At 43.9% G+C, this 17,207-nt stretch overlaps 2 protein-coding genes across 2 annotated transcripts; both read left to right on the top strand.

Moving 5' to 3' along the window:
• The first annotated feature begins 1,640 nt into the window (after positions 1-1,640).
• On the top strand, positions 1,641-6,527 carry LOC101776080 (nuclear transcription factor Y subunit C-4). The gene is made up of 2 exons (XM_004966261.4): positions 1,641-1,883; positions 5,439-6,527. Exon 2 carries the CDS (start codon positions 5,480-5,482, stop codon positions 6,248-6,250), a length of 771 nt encoding a protein of 256 aa, XP_004966318.1. The 5' UTR covers positions 1,641-1,883; positions 5,439-5,479; the 3' UTR covers positions 6,251-6,527.
• Positions 6,528-7,937: 1,410 nt separating this feature from the next.
• LOC101768550 (MADS-box transcription factor 30) lies at positions 7,938-9,889 on the top strand. The gene is made up of 5 exons (XM_022826234.1): positions 7,938-8,145; positions 8,667-8,742; positions 8,819-9,134; positions 9,226-9,481; positions 9,588-9,889. Exons 1-3 carry the CDS (start codon positions 7,958-7,960, stop codon positions 9,014-9,016), a joined length of 462 nt encoding a protein of 153 aa, XP_022681969.1. The 5' UTR covers positions 7,938-7,957; the 3' UTR covers positions 9,017-9,134; positions 9,226-9,481; positions 9,588-9,889.
• The last annotated feature ends 7,318 nt before the right edge of the window (positions 9,890-17,207 follow it).

Below are 17,207 nucleotides of genomic sequence, written 5' to 3'. Positions count from 1 at the left end.
TGATTGTATAGGACAAAAAGAGAAACTGAATATCGTGAATAAACAAATCACATCATCAAATAACTTAATCTAGAAAATCAAATATTGTAAGACAAAATAGTAGAATATGAGCATCAAGTTGGAAAATTTATTTTTCAGACATATATCTAGAATAAATTATATGAACTCAAGGAAAAAAATTATACTCATAAAACAAATTAAATGAACTCACAGAATAAAAAATAAATACATCTAGGATAAATTATATGAACTCACAGAACAAATAAGTGGTACATATTGAACAAATTATATGAACTAACAGAACAAAAGATCTATATATCTTGAACAAATTGTAGAAACTCATAGAACAAGTATTTATACACATAAAACAAATTATATAAATACACCGAATAAAAATTTGTACACTTAAAAACAAATACATTATGGACATATTACAATACTGTAATCCACAAATCTACATGGTTGACTAGTTCAGTCTATAAAGTGAATAAACAATTTAATACACCAATCTACATGGTTGACCAGTTCATATCGTGATAGGCAAATAAAAATATTTATACATGACCAACCAGTTGTTGTGAAAGAATAAAAAAAGAAAAGTCAGTAGTCAATAATTGAACGAGTCTATATCCTTGACCAATTCCAATTCAATCTATAAAAAGCGAATAAATAAGTCAGCTACGTGAAGGAATGAGCCTATAAAGTGAATACATAATTTTACACTACGAACTAATATGTCTATATGAAACAACAAAATATACTAAGCAATCAAAATAATCCAGTAAATTCCTTTAAAATATAATTTTGAAAGTACCGCTAAAGAAATTATGTACTAAGAAAAATACACATGGTCATAAAAATACGAAAGATAAGGAGTACAAATAAATAAAGGAATGCAGAAAGGAAAATAAAATCAATGAGAAAAAAAGATAAATTACGTACAAGAAGGAATATGTAGAAGAGAATCTAAATTAAAATAGAAAAACAAAATATGAATTAAACTAATAAAAATTAAAACGAAACAAAAGAGAGAGAAAGAAAGAAAAAGGGATGAGAAAAAGAAACTGAATAAGGTGTGAAAGTAACCTACATGCGGTAGCAATCGAAAATAAAGGAAAAAGCACAAGAAAAAAAGATGAGAAGAAAAAAAGAAGGGTAAGATAAAGAAAAAAAATAGTATTACCAAAAATACAATGAAAGATAAGAATAAAAGAAAAGGAGGAAGAGAAAGAAAAAATAGAAAAGAAAAATAGCAAAAACGTGAAAAGGAAAAGAAAAACAAAAGATAAAAAAGAAGAAAAGAAATATATTGGAAAATAAATAAAAAAAAGACATAAAGAAAGATAAAAAAGAAAAATGCATGTGCATGTGACTTAGCACGTGCATGCACAGAGCAGCACGCGAGGCGAGCGATCGTGACAGAATAGTACTAAAGTGCATGTGTTGTGGTGGTGCTGAACTGGATGCTGTTATTTGCATGCACACCGTAGAAAATAGTATAAGCAAATTTTCATCACACGCCAATCACAAGTTTTATTGAATTGAAAGTACAAGTACATTCAAAGGCCTTCGGGCGATAAAATGATTCCCCTCGCATATGCGATGAATAGTCGCTGCGAGCGAAACCAAGCTTAGTCGCTGCGAGCGAACCAAGCACGCTCTTAAGAACCGAGGAGACAGGCAGAGAGAGAGGGAAGAGGAGAGAGAGAGGAGAGTAGAGAGAGAGGGAAGGCTAGGAGGCGGCGTCCTCTCCTCTCCCCATTCTCCAATCCGTGCCCTAGCCCAGCCATCCCAATCCAGCGCCGCAACCGCAAGCGGGGGCCCGTCGCTCTCGCCTGCCCGGCCGTGGAGGAGCTTCCGACGCGTGCTGCTCCGACTTCCAAGTAAGTGTCCAAATTTCTCTTCCTGATTTCTATGATCCGGGTTTTCTTGGTCATGTTTGGGGATTTTCGTGGCGCGTTTGAGTTCTCGGTGTGGAATTGGGGATTCGGGGACCGTGATCGCTGTGAAGCTTTGCCCGCTGCAAAATTGGGCTGACGAAACAACGCACCAGAGTTTCGCTCTTGCTGTGCTGCGGTAGATTTCAGCTCTGCGAAGCTGCTAGGAATTTCTTCTTGCCCTGCTCGATCTGGTTTCCAAAGCTCTTTGGTTGGTGCGAGTAGCTCTAGCATATTTTTTTTGTTGTTGCGGTTGCTGTACTGGTGCGTATATTACTTTCCACATTTGCAACCAAAAAGCACGTTTTATTTAGTCTGGAGATGGATTGACTACTAAAAATAGTGTTCTTCTGAAAACTGTGCGTCTTCAGTCCGTGGTCAAAATTGGTTGCGGGAATCATCTTGTTTAAATCCTTATCATCAGGAATTTCGACCTCTCCGTAGTTGAATCGCTTGTCTTCCATACTACTGCCTTGGATAATCTGTTTTATCTTCCGGTACCTACCTCAAACTACAATTTGCCTATCTTTTGGCTTACAAACGGGCAGAGACACAAAAGGTTCACGGCCGTACATACAAAGAGCACAACGAAAAGAAAACTGTGTTGTCAGATTCTCTTCTAAAGAAGTGTTTCTCCTTTGGTTTCGAAAAAATGTCAGAAAATTAATAGCACCATTCTAGATCTGTTTTTTCTTTCACTTGTCAAACTTTGCCAACAGCTAAGTTTGCATGAACGTACGGTACCATTTCTGGGAAATAGTGTCGATCTTCTTTTAGGTAAAAGCATGTACTTGATGTGCCCAGTTTTGTGCTTATCTGTGTGGTTCTGATGATATCGTTCAGCTGTTCTGTCTAGAGCAATTCCATTCATATGTCCTGTCATTTGCATAAATCAATCATAGAAAAGTTTCGATGTACAGAAAGGTTTCATGGTCTCCTCGTGAGCCTTATATTCTTAAAGCTTCTATGGTCCTAGGCTGCCTGGAATATTGGTCCTGGGCACGGTATCTAGATATGGCTACAGTTCTAGCCAAAAACAATTTGTAGAACCATGATCACGATTTACATGCGACCTACCTGATGATTGCAATTAACTTCTTGACACATTATGTTATATTATAAAGTTTCACATTTGTTCGTAGATAATTATTATTCGATTGAATGTATGTTCCTTCATTTATACTATATTTATTTTAGTATATTTTGAGTCATACTATTTATAATATGTATACAATATGATGTAGCCATTATGTGTTTATTGTTATATGGCTAATCTATGCATTCGCAATAATTATGCATCAAATGGCTAAATCAACTTTAACAAGCTGCATTGAAGTATGTAACATATTGGATCATCGATCTGAGCATTGCTGATTCTATTCAAGATCTGGAATGTGTCAGCCTAGATATATACAGTGCAACTAAATGAGCATTGAAGATAATTTAAATCTATATAATTGAATTAACTCGAATGACCTATATGGAAGTAGCATGTAAAAACAGTTTATAGGAGCTACATAGATCTGTATTGGTACAACTATGAACTATCCCCTGATCCTGTAGATCCTCAGTCCAACCGCACAATTTCTTGCTGCCTTTGTTTCACTTAAAGGTGGCTAGGGCTAGGCCAAAGAGGACAATTGCCAATGGAATTACGACTACCAATAGCCCAATCTGGGACTTGGGAGGCTTTCCATTGTTAGCTACATCCTATACCCAGTACCCACATGACGCCTGAACTGACATAATTTTGGTTACTATAATTTATACCTAAGCTTACATTGGACCAATTGTTTCAAGCTCACACAACCCGACAAATGTGGTTGGTTCATAGAAACTTGGAGTCGGGATTCTTTCTTTCGTCATGACAAAATGCCAAAGGGATGACGACCTTGAAAGTTTGAAACCATGAATCATGCGTCGTTTTGCAACAAAAGAGTAGTAGGCCCCATTTAATATTTCCTTGGCGTTACATAAAAACGTCATCATTTCAGAATCTCTAAAAAGTGCAAAAAGAGAAGGTGATTGCATGACTTCCATTGCTTGTTGTATTAGAAGCATGTCATGCTTAGCCAACAGCTGTGTCCTTTTCTTTGTAACGGCATATATGCGCTTTCATTACATGACAATTGTGCAAATTGAAAATATAAGTTCTCCAATGCTGCAAGGAATTGATTTTTGCATTGGTGAACACAAGGTTATTAGCCATCTATTTGGTCTAGTACAAACTATTGAAGATCTGATTTTTTTGTTATGCGATCCATAATTTTCTTTGATTTGGATACAAATCTCAGCAGGCGTTTTGTTGTCACCCCCTTTCTAAGAAAGAGAGCATACTTGTGCTGGTCTGGCCACTAGGGTTGAACTGGTTTGTGGATTGCATCCCATCTTCCAGTGTTCCAATCTGTTTTTTTTTTTAAAAAAAAAACTGCCAAAGGAAGGTTTATCAGGATTGTAATCTTAGACAGGTCTGTTTTTTACTTGACAGTGATCTGACCATAGGAACAAGATCGCGATCCGAATATCTGAATCACAATCAAATTTAGATTGCACAAGCAACATGGATAACGGGATTTGCTAGACAATTAGGGTCTTGACAAACTTGTGCTAAAGACTCCATGTTTGGTTATATCCGTCCACAATTATAATTTATCATATTTTCTATATGAATATACACGAGTCAGATATTTCTACCAATTTTTTTCAGATCCATATTTTTTTTTTCTAATATTACCTTGTTCGTATACTATCATGCTTTGATATAGTAGGAATATAGTTTGCCGCTATCCGACTGTATTTTTTCATCCCTCGCCATTCATGGTCTCTATTTGTTGGAGATATTTAAATGAGGGCTTGTTTGGATGGAAAACCACAAACAGTTGGGTAGGGTTGTGGACACATTTTCACTATTCAAAAGTTATGCATGCGCATTTTTGTTTGATATATATAATCAGTAAGTTGCTCACATTAGGTTATTGCATAAAGATGAAAGATGAAAAATAGTAAAAGGTGTTGTTCTTCAATGACAATGAAGTTTGCTGAGCTGTCTTCTATTGTTTTCTGAGATCTGACAAAACATTGAGGTTCTTGGTTACCCTCAGATTCATGAACTGCAAGTTCTTGTTTTTAACACCCTAATGCATACTTCCATGTTCATGCATATTTTTAATACTGTTTAATTTATGCTATATTGCTTGATTGGAAGACTTCACTTGCATAATTATTTATGTTAGCATTGTTACTTATGTTTGTATATGAACCAAGGAAATTTATTCAAGGTTAAAAATAAATTTAAATAGAATCGTAGGAGGTTGGGTTCGTATATCCAAAGAATCAGGTTCGTGCAATGAAACAACCTTTCTTTTTTTTTTCTGTTAAACAATCCTATTTTACTTATATCAACAGTACAGAAATTTGTCCTAAAAAACATATAAGTTTAGGATTGTTTCAAACTTCCCTAGTTAAATTGAAGTTATGAATCCATTTGATTCTCTTTTGCAGTGCTGGAAAGATCATAGGATTTTGGACAAGCAAGAGCTGACATGGAACCATCATCTCAGCCTCAGCCTGCAATGGGTGTTGCTGCTGGTGGATCACAAGAGTACCCTGCCCCAGCCTATCCGCCTGCAGCAACCATAGCCGCTCCTTCTGCAGTCCCGCCTGCTGGTTTACAACCAGGGCAACCATTCCCAGCCAACCCTGCTCAAATGAGTGCACAACACCAGATTGTCTACCAGCAAGCCCAGCAATTCCACCAACAGCTCCAGCAGCAGCAGCAGCGTCAACTCCAGCAGTTCTGGGCTGAGCGCCTGGCTGATATTGAACAGACTACTGACTTCAAGAACCACACCTTGCCACTTGCGAGGATAAAGAAGATCATGAAGGCCGACGAGGATGTCCGCATGATCTCTGCAGAAGCTCCAGTGGTCTTCGCGAAAGCGTGCGAGATATTCATACTGGAGTTGACACTGAGGTCATGGATGCACACTGAGGAGAACAAGCGCCGGACCTTGCAGAAGAATGACATTGCAGCAGCCATCACCAGGACTGACATTTACGACTTCTTGGTTGACATTGTGCCCAGGGATGAGATGAAGGAGGAGGGAGTTGGGCTTCCTAGGGCTGGGCTTCCACCCATGGGAGCCCCAGCTGATGCATATCCATACTACTACATGCCACAGCAGCAGGTGCCAGGTGCAGGAATGGTGTATGGTGCCCAGCAGGGTCACCCGGTGACCTATTTGTGGCAGGAGCCCCAGGAACAGCAGGAGCAGCCCCCTGAAGATCAGCAACCTCTTCATGGAAGTGGCTGAGAATGTTGCCCTGAAGCTATCACCTGATTCAGGTTTAGGTCGTGGTTTCGTTTATTAACTAATATCGTCGCTTATCAAATTGAAACTGGTGATTCTAAGTAGCATTCGGCATCATGGTAGTCTCGTTGCTGCTGTGTTGTCAGTAGAAAGGATTATGATTAGAGACTAGTGGGTTAAAGTTACCATACCGTTTCCTTCAATTCCAAAAGTTTGCCTCCATGGGGCCTTTGATATGAAATGCTGGGTGTTAATGCTGGGTGTTAATGCTTCTGTCGTTTATGCTGATCCTTTTGCCTTTTGTTTTCCCGTTGCTTGAAAGGCCCTCTCGATTTAAGGAAAGTTCTTTTTCAGATTTGTGCCTAGCTAAGTTCTGAGACAAAGTAGATGTGACCTCTGCTTATTTAGTCCAAACCAATTCAGTCATTACCACCGATTTTCCTCGAGAAGTCGGGTGCTCCTTGGTCACATTTGAGCATCTCGGTGCCGTTAACAGCATGCCTGAATGCAACCGGTAACTACTCTGATGCCCTGCTGTGTCACATCGTCGCCCAAATTTGACTGCAGGGGTAGGCGATTCTTCCCGTTAACGGTTGTTGCTTGTCGCTGGGGTTTTCTACTCTCGTCTCCCGGTCACGAAGGCCGCATGTACACGCACTATCAGTCAACACTTAAAAACAGTGCGCCAGTCCACACGGTCGAGGGGGCACCACTGAACTGACGACGAGCAAGTAATTTTCCATGGCCTAGTCCTCTAAACTTCGTGATGGTAACCAAGGCCGGATGGCACGGATGGTTCGATGCACTGTGCCGGCGTGCCTCTCCGCATTCGGCGTTCCTTCTATGAAAAATGAGAAATAAATACAATAGCGTGAGCATTCGCACATGGATTGGAAGTCACCAAAATGAGTGGAAGGGTATTATGGTCATTTGCACGTGAGGCGGGTCAAAAGATCACCGAAGTCTCGGTCAAGTTGTCATAGGACGCGTGTGGTCTTCATGGGACGCGTGTGGCCTTTGAAGTTTCTAGGATGGTGGTTGCTGCCGTGGCATCCAAGCACCTCCCTTTCCCTACAAAAGTAAGCTACAACTTTGGTCCTATTATTTATACTTTTGACTAGCGTGTGCTACTTTAATCTCGTAAAGAGGAGGAGTACCTTTTGAAAGAGGCTTGCGATAGTGACACTTTTTATTTTAATTAGCAAAGCATTTTATAATTTTACAAGCTAAATGTTTAACAAAACAAATGTGAAGTTACGAATTATTATTTCGAAAATAAATCACGGCATCTCAGGATTGCAAAAGGGTTCGTCATGGATTTTTGATCGGCGACGGCGACGCACATTTCCAATCGAACAGGTCCAGTCTCCAGGTGCGTTCAGTTAACTTCCTGGCATTGCCCTCTTCAGTTCAGCACCTACAAGCACTTCTCTCTGCCTATATAAAGCCCCTATCGCTGCTCTGCTCTCTCCCTCTCTGTTTCGCTTGAAGTCTTAAGCTCCTCTCGGCTCGCCGGACCCTTCTCCTGCAAGGAAGCCCTTGGCCGCCGGCGTCCTTCGTTCTCGAGCTCTCCTTTTGTAAGCTGCCGTGCTCCCGTTCTCTTGCCAATCTCGTCTAGAAAAGCAAAAGGCGAAGGGAATCTGTCTGACTTGGTCCATCGATTGGGGTTTTTGATGGGCAGGGTGATCGGGTTCAGGCCGCTCGCGAGCAATGGGGCGCGGGAAAGTGGAGCTGAAGAGGATCGAGAACCGCGTGAGCCGGCAGGTGACCTTCTCCAAGCGCCGCAAGGGCTTGCTCAAGAAGGCCCACGAGCTCGCCGTGCTCTGCGACGTCGACGTTGGCGTCGTCGTCTTCTCCGAGCGCGGCAAGCTGTTCGAGTACCCCGACCCGCCGGCCAGGTCTGGTCAATTCGCTGTCTTGACCTCCTCCTTTTTTTCTCTTGCACTTGTTCAGCAATTTTGCTGCCATGTCGCTGTGGTTTTGGTAATCGAGTTGGGGTTGATTGGATGGATGCTGGTGATCGAAGAAGTCTCCACTATCTGCGAGGGGATGAATTAAAGTCTTGATTTGGTATGCACATAGCAATTCAAAATAAGTTGATTTGTGGTTTTCCAACTTGCTTTGGATGAATTCATGATGTCCTAGTTAGTCTGCATCCAGTGTGGAAATCACTGATTAGTATCAGCTAGAATCAAATTGATCATGGACAAGGTTGAATTCCACCTATGAGTCTATTGCATGATGGGTGAACGCTAGAAGCTAGCAATCTCCTGATCAGTTGCAGGCATCTAGCATAATTCAACTGGCACATATAATTCAGACTTTTCGCAATTTATCATGCACACGCTTGGATGGTTTTGTTCCAACTTCCAATGTCCTAACCATGTTTCAATTAAACTTTCAATTCATTTGTTAAAAGCTTGACTGATCTGATTCGCCGGTACGAGGCCGTCAACAACACGCAACTCCAGGAGACACCTTGCACGGATCATCAGGTGCGTACCCAATGCACTGCTGCTCCTTGCACCTCTGCTTCAGTATCACTTCAGTCCGATCCTTTCACTGCAGCAGCAAATGATCGCGGAGATCGGCAGGCTGCGGCGGGAGTACCAGCAGCTCGAGGCCAACCTGATGGCGTACACGGGAGAATACCTGTCGTCTGTTGCTCCAGTGGATGAACTCGACGAGCTCGAGCGGCAGCTCGAGATGGCCCTCAGCAAAGTCCGTGCAAGAAAGGTACTGCAGTTTCCTAGCGATACGAAATTCTGAATAAACTCTGAATCTCTGCTTGCTGTGGGCCTGTGGCTCTGAATTGTTAACCGCGTTCGTCGTTAATCTCTGGCAGGATGAGCTGCTGATGAACCTCAAGGACGAACAGCAGCTCAAGGTAGGCGTGTGAATGTGTGATCCATCGTTTTTTTTAATTGCTGATGAAGTGTTTGTGCGCTTTTCCTCGGCGACGTCGTCGTTCGTCTCAGATCAACGGAAGAGGGCCCCATGATGCAGCTGCCACGGGCGAGGAGGGGATGGAGGAGGAGATGGCGGAGCCGGCGCCGGCACCGTCGCCGTCGTTCGCGTACCTCCTGAACGTGAACGAGAAGTCGGCGGCGAGCACGATGCTGCAGCTGTGGCCGCAGACGGACGGCGACGACGACGACGTTGGCACAGCCGGCGGCGGTTCCAGCAGTCCACCCCCACCACGCGGTCTGCAGCTGTGGTGAACAAAGAAAGCGTGTACGTCAGTCAGAAGTTACCTTTTACTGCCAGTACTGCTCATCTTCCCTTTTGTTTACCCTCTTGTGCTGTGCTGATGAGTTGCACGGTAATTTCTTCTTCGCAGATGGAAGGTGCAGTGGTTGGCCGGCCGGACGTGTCGAACTGATGGACTGGACATGTTAGATTTACTAATTTGGCTCAAGTAGTAGTAGGTCTAAGAAATTAGAGAAAGGAGTCGGTTAAGTAGCAGTACTAGGTCATCTAATGTTCATGTGGCCATAGGTTTTGTGATGTCTTGGTCACATCTAATGGCGGTTGAATTGGATCTTAATTCAATGTTGCCTTCGAGCTGTTTGTGAAACGAAGGATAAAGACCATAACATAGGCAGGGTAAATTCAAGTTATCATTTTCCTCTACTAATGTTGATCAGAGTTAAACAGTGAATCTATATGGATTCGTCTATAATTCTTAGTTTGATCGCTTTGAGTTTTGGAATTTGGAGTTCAATTGTTATCTTTTTCAGATGGAATTTGAATTGCATTTGTAGGTAATAACTCCAAGATTAATCAAGGACATGGTAAACGACAATCCATTCTCACCGTGGGACTATTTGTCAATGATGGGCGATGACACACCAACACGCTAAGCTCTAGCCAGCGGCACACGAACTAGACTAGTAGTGGGCTAGTGGCCCACGGACACGGCACGTGAACAGGATACTAGTGCGTAGAGGCAGAGACGCGGCGCGCCGCGGCTGCCAATCGAACCAAACCACCCGGCGGGCCGGGCCCCACGCGACGGCCGGCTCGGCCTCTCTAGCTTGCCTCCGGCGCTGCATTCTCTTCGACGAGACTTCCCTTCAACCACGCACGCCTCTCTCCCGGGCGCCGCCATGGCGGTTGCCTCACCTTCTCCCACGCCACAAACCCTAGAGCCCGCGAGGCGGTCGAACCGAATGGCCGCCGCCGGGGCGGCGTCTCCACTCTCCACGGCCGCGGCTCCTCCTCCGCCGCATCTCGCCGACCTCCCCCGCTTCACCGTGAGGCCGTAGCCTCCCCCAACCATGTACGTCTCGCGCTCCTTCCCTTCCTCGAACACTAATGCCGGCGATGTTCGTCTAACCCCTCCCAATTGTTGGTGCGGAATTGGTTGTGGTTCGTGCCGTTGCGGCAGCCGCCGCCGCGGTTCCTGCATTAGGGCTTGGTGATGGTGCGTGGGGGTGCTGGAACTCTGAATCGCGAGGCAACGTGGACCACCAGGACCTTGTTGAGCTCCTCCTCCGAGACGGCTGTGCGCGCGCCGTGATCCAAAGGTGAGGATTCTGCGAAATTGAGGGTTTTTCCCCTATTTTGCTAGGAATTTGGGCGCATTTCCTATTGTTGCGATTCTGAGTCCTTATTTTCCATTTACTCTCTATGATTTAGGGTTACATATGGTGACGATGCATCTGGTTTACGTGTGATCCACCTTGGTACTCGGTGGTTTATGGGTGTGGTAACCATTTTGCACATTTGATAATCTGTAATGCTAAGGCTCGTGCAATACATTCAGCTATGATACATTGCTGTCGTATTTTTTTAGTGGGCAAATTGTGCGTGCCTGCACATCTATGTTCTTTCATAAAAATGGCAAAAAAGATAAAAGATGAAACGATAAGTTGCTTTATAATTGAAGCAAAAAGTGCTACTTCAAATTGCTTAGTTTAGGAAGACCAATATATTTTGCCATTGTTAGTAAGGCCCATCTATCGAAGTGGGTGAATAATGGAAAATGTAAAGCAAAAGATTGACCATAGGCTAGGAGTTTGATTTTTTAACCGATAGAACCATGTTGGCTCATTTCTGTTGGTTTGACATTCTGCTCTGCTTTCTACTGGTTTGGGTATAGTATCAATGAAGGTATCCCGAATAACAAAATGGAAAGCACAAGTGCAGGATTTCCCCTGTTGATCTTGTGTTTATAACCAAATTAGTTATTCTTGATTTTGATAATCTTACAAACTAATTGAGCTGTAATACATATTGTTTTTCATGTTTGTTATATTTGTTGAGCGTATCAGATTGAAAGAGTGTATCTTCTTTTTATCATATCAGTTAATACTCATTTCCAAAGTTACTTTTTGTAAACTAACATGCTGAACAGATTATGCCAAAGGTTCAGGTTTAACCTTATATTCATGGCAGTATTCTTTTTAAAAAATGCCTGTTAGAATATTCGTTTAAAAAAGCCATACCTGACACATGACGGCTATTATTTCCTAAGTAATACCAACACATACTTTTGGTTAGTCTAATTTATCCTAAGTTCACATTGGCCCACTGATTCAATCTCACAACCCTGCTAATGTGATTGGTTCACAGAAACATGGTGTCAGGATGCTTTCTTTCGTCATGGCAAAATGGCAAATGGATGGTTACCTTGAAAGTTTGAAATCAATGCACTGTTTTGCAGCAAAAGAGGTAGTAGGCCCACCTAATACTTCCTTGGCGTTACATAAAAACTTCATTATTTCAGAATTTGTAAACAGTGCTTAAAGAGTGGGTGATTGCATGGCCTTCACTGCTTGCTGTATTACTAGCACATCATGCTGAACCAACAGCTGTCTCCTTCCTATTGTAATGGTATATACATGGCACTTGTGCAAATAAAAAAGATAAGTTCTCTGGGGCCGAAAGGAACCACGTTTTGCATTGGTGAGCACAAGGTTATTAGCCTTTTTTTTTGTTATGTGTCAATGCAATATTTATTTCAAATTTATGTTAGTATATTCTTTTGGGCTAGTACAAACTATTTAAGACATGATTTTTGTTTACGTCTTTCATGATTTGCTTTGATTTGGATACACAAATCTCGGCATGCATTTTGTTGTCATTCCTTTTTCTAAGAAAGAGGGCATACTTGTGATTGTGCTTGTCTTGCCACTAGGGTTGAATTGGTTGTGGATTGCATCCCATCTTCCAGTGTTCCAATCTGAGACTTTTTTTAAAAAAATTGCCAAAGGAAGGTTTATCAGGATTGTGATCTTAGATAGGTCTGTTTTCCAGTTGACAGTGATCTGTCCATAGGAACAAAAGATCACAATCCTAACATATGAATCGCAATCAAATTTAGACTGCACCAGCAACACAGATCAAACATGGGACAAGACCAAAAATGGCTTATTTATACCAAGCATTCCTCTTATGGGATATAGATCCAATCTCCTGGTCCCACTAGACCATTAGGGTCTTGACAAACTTGTGCTAAAGACTGGTTTGATTGTATCCATGCACAAGATTTATTTGTCATACTTCCTATGTGAATATCTGCGAGTCACATATTTCTACCATTTTTTATCACATCTGTAATCTTTTTAATATGTTCCTTGTGCATATATGATCATGCTTAGATATAGTAGGAATATGGTTTGTGATTATCTTACTCCATTTTGTTGTCCCTCTACATGTGTGGTCTCTAGCTATCCGCTGGAGATTTAAACGAGGGCTCATTTGTATGTGGAGTCACGCGCAGCTGGGTAGGGATTAGGATGACTGGAAGTTTTCTAAGTTTTCTAAGTTTGATGACTGGACAGTCTGGGCACCAAGTCATGGTGATGTTCATACTGGAGATATCAAAACCAAAAAAAAAAGAGAAAAAGGAGGCAGACACCCGGATCGAAGCGGAAGGATTAGGATGCTGCTCCCAGACGTCTTCCAATTTGAGACAGATGAGATGGGGGTGCAGCCGTGCAGTGACTAGGTTTCCACTTAATTTGCTGAAATCTCTTTCCTTAATGAAATGTTTTTCCTTAATGGAAAACCCCAACGCCGCTGTACGCGCAGGATCCGCCGTCCTAAGCTGTTGTCCGCCGTCCGCCAGAGAAGCTCGGGCTCGAGGACGCTTGCGCAAAGCCTAGGCATGTTGGTGGCGGTGGGCGGCGTGGCGTGGTCAGCGGCACACGCCGTGCCTGCCGCTGCTGGCGGGGCTCTTCGCCGTGGTGCGCGTGTCCATGCGAATCGTGTCGTGGTGGTGCGCCGCGCTGCGCAGGGGCGGGCTCACCGCGAATGCCATGGCGCTGCTGAGCCTCAACTGGTTCCTCCTGGGGGTGCTCACCTCGCCGATGCTGCCAGGCATTGCTCACGCCCCGCGGATACTGAAGCAGGCAAAGCGGCACGTACACGTTCTGTTGTTGAGATACTGGTTTCTGTACGTGCATGTACGCAACAGTGATTCAGGATCCCATTTGCCGAAATCACGCAATCATCGCTTGATTCGCTTGCCTGACACCTCGATTCGCGCCGCCATCGCCCCGCGACTTGCCCCGCCCCGAGAGTTCGCACCGCTCGGTGCTGGCGCGCCCAGACATTGATGGGGCCCATGAGCTTGACCACTCCTCCGTGCGCTTGCCGACGAACTTGAGGAGGCACGTGTCGCCGCGTCGGTGAGCTCCTTGGGAACGTCACTGCGTTGCTGCTGTGGCTGCGTGATGCGAGGGGCGGTGTGGTGGCGTTGCAGCGGGGTGGGGCACGGCGTGCGGCGATGGGAGCAGGGGGAGGCGGGCCAAGGGCAGCGGGGGTGAGAGGAGGGAGGAACCCTGAGGAGAAGTAGAATAACTGATGTGGATCCCATTAGTCAGGTCATGTGGCATTAAACCACCGCCACATAAGTAAAACCATCTTTGATTAGAGGTAAAAGGTGTACCGTGTACCGGTTTTAGAAATCAGAGGGGTTAAATAAACAGTTTGATAGTTTAGGAGGTTATCCAGACTTTGCTCATACTTCAGGTAGTAATTTGGATTTTTTTTTCCTTAATATGGAATCAACTATCTCTTTAAGTCTTCTCACCCGAGCTTGTTGCGATGCATTGTGTGCTAAAGCTTCTTAGCTCGTCCCGCTGCATCGCTGACAAGGGCCGTCACGTCCGGGAGCGCTAGGCGGCCGCTGCGCTCTGCGTCAAGGGCTGTTCAGGCTTCAGCTGCACTCGCCTCGCCGGACCCTTCTCCTTAGCCTGAAAGGAAGCCCTTGGCAGGCGCGCGCGGCGGCGTGCTCTCCTTTGTAAGCTGCCGTGCTCCCGTTCTCTTGGCAATCACGACTAGAAAAGCAAAAATCTTCCGGAATCTGACCTCCTTCCTTCATCAATTGGGGTTTTTGATGGGGCAGGTGATCGGGTTCAGCCGTTCAGGCCGCTCGCGAGCAATGGGGCATTGAAGAGGATCGAGAACCGCGTGAGCCGGCAGGCCGGTGACCGGCCTTCTCCAAGCGCCACAAGGGCCGCCAATGTTCTGCTATTAAGGACCCGCTCAAGAAGGCACACGATCGAGCTCGCCGTGCTCTGCGACGTCGACGTCGGCGTCGTCATCTTCTCCGAGGGCGGCAAGCTGTTCGAGTACCCGACGCTTCGTCGGAGCCAGAGGAGACAGAAATTAGGGCTTCGCCGGCTTCTTTCCTTCAGTTTATTTTCTCTTTGGAACAGTAAATTACGTCTACAATGAGCACGTCAAACGGAGCTAGAACGGTCGGTGCTCGGGTAAAGGGGCTCTAAACCTCTAAGAATGCATGATCTACCTACTGAACTTAAATTTGACAATGTGTAATGCTAAGGCTCGTGCAACACATTGAAATCTGATGCGTTGATATCATGTTTCTTAGTATTTCCTCCGTCCTAAATTGTAGATCGTTTTAGCTTTTCTAGTATGCACCTAAATATAGTGTATGTCTAGATTCATACAAATATTTATGAATCTAGAAAAGTCAAAACGACCTACAATTTTAAACGGTGGGAGTATTATGTTAACTATGCGTGCATGCACTTCTGCGTTCTTTTAAGAAAATGGCAAAAGAAAGAAAGAAAAGATGAAATGATAAGTTGCTCTGTACCGAAGCAAAACCTTCACACTTCAAATTGCTTAGTTTAGGAAGACCCATTTATCTTTCCATTGCCCTTTGTTATTAAGGCCGATCTATCTTGCCATTGTTAGTAAGGCCCATCTATCGCTGTGGGTGAATAATGGAAAATGTAAGGTAAAAGATGAACCACAGGCTAGGAATTTGAATTTTTAGCCGATCAACCCATGTTACCCATGTTAGCTCATTTATGTTGGCGACAATCTACCTTTTTCTCTCAACTGGTTCAAGAATAGTATCAATGAACATGCTAGGTATCCCAAATAACAAAATGAAGGCACAAATGCAGGATTTTCCCTATTGATCTTGTGTTCATAACCAAATTAGTTACTCTTGATTGATCATTTTAAATGATCTCACAAACTAAATGAGCTGTAATACATATAGGTAGTGTTTGGTTGGCTCAAATGTAACGTAATATGATTACTGAAGGTAACGAATCCCATTACATATGTTTGGTTGCGGTGGTTTGTAATCAATTGACACTATAATCAAATCCCTTACCTAAATAATATATATACAAGCTTGTTACCCTCCTCCCCCACCAGAGTGCAACCAAACAAAGAGGGCAATCACCTATTCCATCTTTAAATACACTGTAATCTGATTCCCTTTACGTTTACATTACCTTAGCACGAACCAAACACTTTGATAGTTTTTCTTATTTGTTATATTTGTTGAGCATATCAGAGTGAAAGAATATACCATGTTCTTTTTATGATATCAGTTAATACTCATTTCTAAAGTCACTTTTTGTAAACTAACATGTTGAATAATGAATTTAGATTATGCCAAATAGGTTCGGTAAATCAATCTTATCTTCTTTTGCAGTGTTGGAAAGATCATAGCCGTTGCACCTGCTGGTTTAGAACCACGGCAACCACATCATTTGCAGCCAACCCTACTCAAATGAGTGCTCAGCACCAAATTGTCTACCAGCAAGCCCAGCAATTCCACTAACAGCTCCAGCCGCCGTCGCCATCATTTGCGTACCTCCTAAACTCCTAAACGTGAACGAGAAGTTGGCGGCGAGCACGATGATGAAATTGTGGCCGCATACGGACGACGACAACGACGACGTTGGCAGCATCGTCGGTGGTGGTGGCAGCTCCAGTAATCCACCACGCAGTCTGCAGCGATGGCGGCCACAAGAAGAAGGACAAGAGTTAGTGACGAATCTAGTGCAATGAGCTAGGAGGGCTCCATCTTCCTCGATCTTCCTCCCCCTTTCTTCCCTTCCTCCTTTTCTTCTTCCTTTACCCTCTTTTCTTCTTCTTATCCTTCATCCATGGCTAAAACTGTAGGAGGGGCTCAGGGGGGGAGGGCTCCATTGCGTCTAGAGCTGTAGGAGGGGCTTAAGCCCTAGCCGCCCCACAGCTCGATCCGCACCTGGCAAGAGCCATCCTCACCGCAAGAAGATGGACCGTCTGCTCGAGGTCACCGTCGCCGCGACGACGCCTGCCAACGTGTCCGCACCCACCACTGCACCAGCGCAATCTCTGGTGATGGTTCCTCTCAGTACCTTTTGATCTAGTAGCCAATGTTAATTATATTGTTAGCTTCTGGGTTATATTTAGGGGGAAAAGTACTGACCTCCATGCACTATAATTCGAGTATGTGTTTGTAGGGGGGCTCTTGCCCCCTAGCCCCCATGTTGGATCCGCCCCTAGGAGAGGGGGTAGTGGGAGGACGGGAGGTCACGGGTGAAGGCAGAGATGCTAGAGCTGGAGGTGAGCGTGGTGAAAGGATCCATGGCGTCGGACGGGAGAAAAAACAGAGTGGAATAAAGGGTGTAGCATTTTTAATAGATAATTTGTTAGTTTTAATATTTTATTGTTGCCACATTAGTCTACACATGTA

Source organism: Setaria italica, chromosome IV, assembly GCF_000263155.2.
Source record: "Setaria italica strain Yugu1 chromosome IV, Setaria_italica_v2.0, whole genome shotgun sequence".
NCBI lineage: Eukaryota > Viridiplantae > Streptophyta > Magnoliopsida > Poales > Poaceae > Setaria > Setaria italica.
The sequence above is the reverse complement of the archived record's forward strand: the minus strand, read 5'-3'. Positions and strand labels throughout refer to the sequence as shown.

Excerpts from the sequence above, each read along its gene's own strand:
- LOC101768550 (XM_022826234.1), top strand. The coding sequence starts at position 7,958 with ATGGGGCGCGGGAAAGTGGAGCTGAAGAGGATCGAGAACCGCGTGAGC. Across the intron at positions 8,146-8,666 it reads TACCCCGACCCGCCGGCCAG|CTTGACTGATCTGATTCGCC; the intron begins GTCTGGTCAATT and ends ATTTGTTAAAAG. Across the intron at positions 8,743-8,818 it reads CACCTTGCACGGATCATCAG|CAAATGATCGCGGAGATCGG; the intron begins GTGCGTACCCAA and ends TCACTGCAGCAG.
- LOC101776080 (XM_004966261.4), top strand. The coding sequence starts at position 5,480 with ATGGAACCATCATCTCAGCCTCAGCCTGCAATGGGTGTTGCTGCTGGT.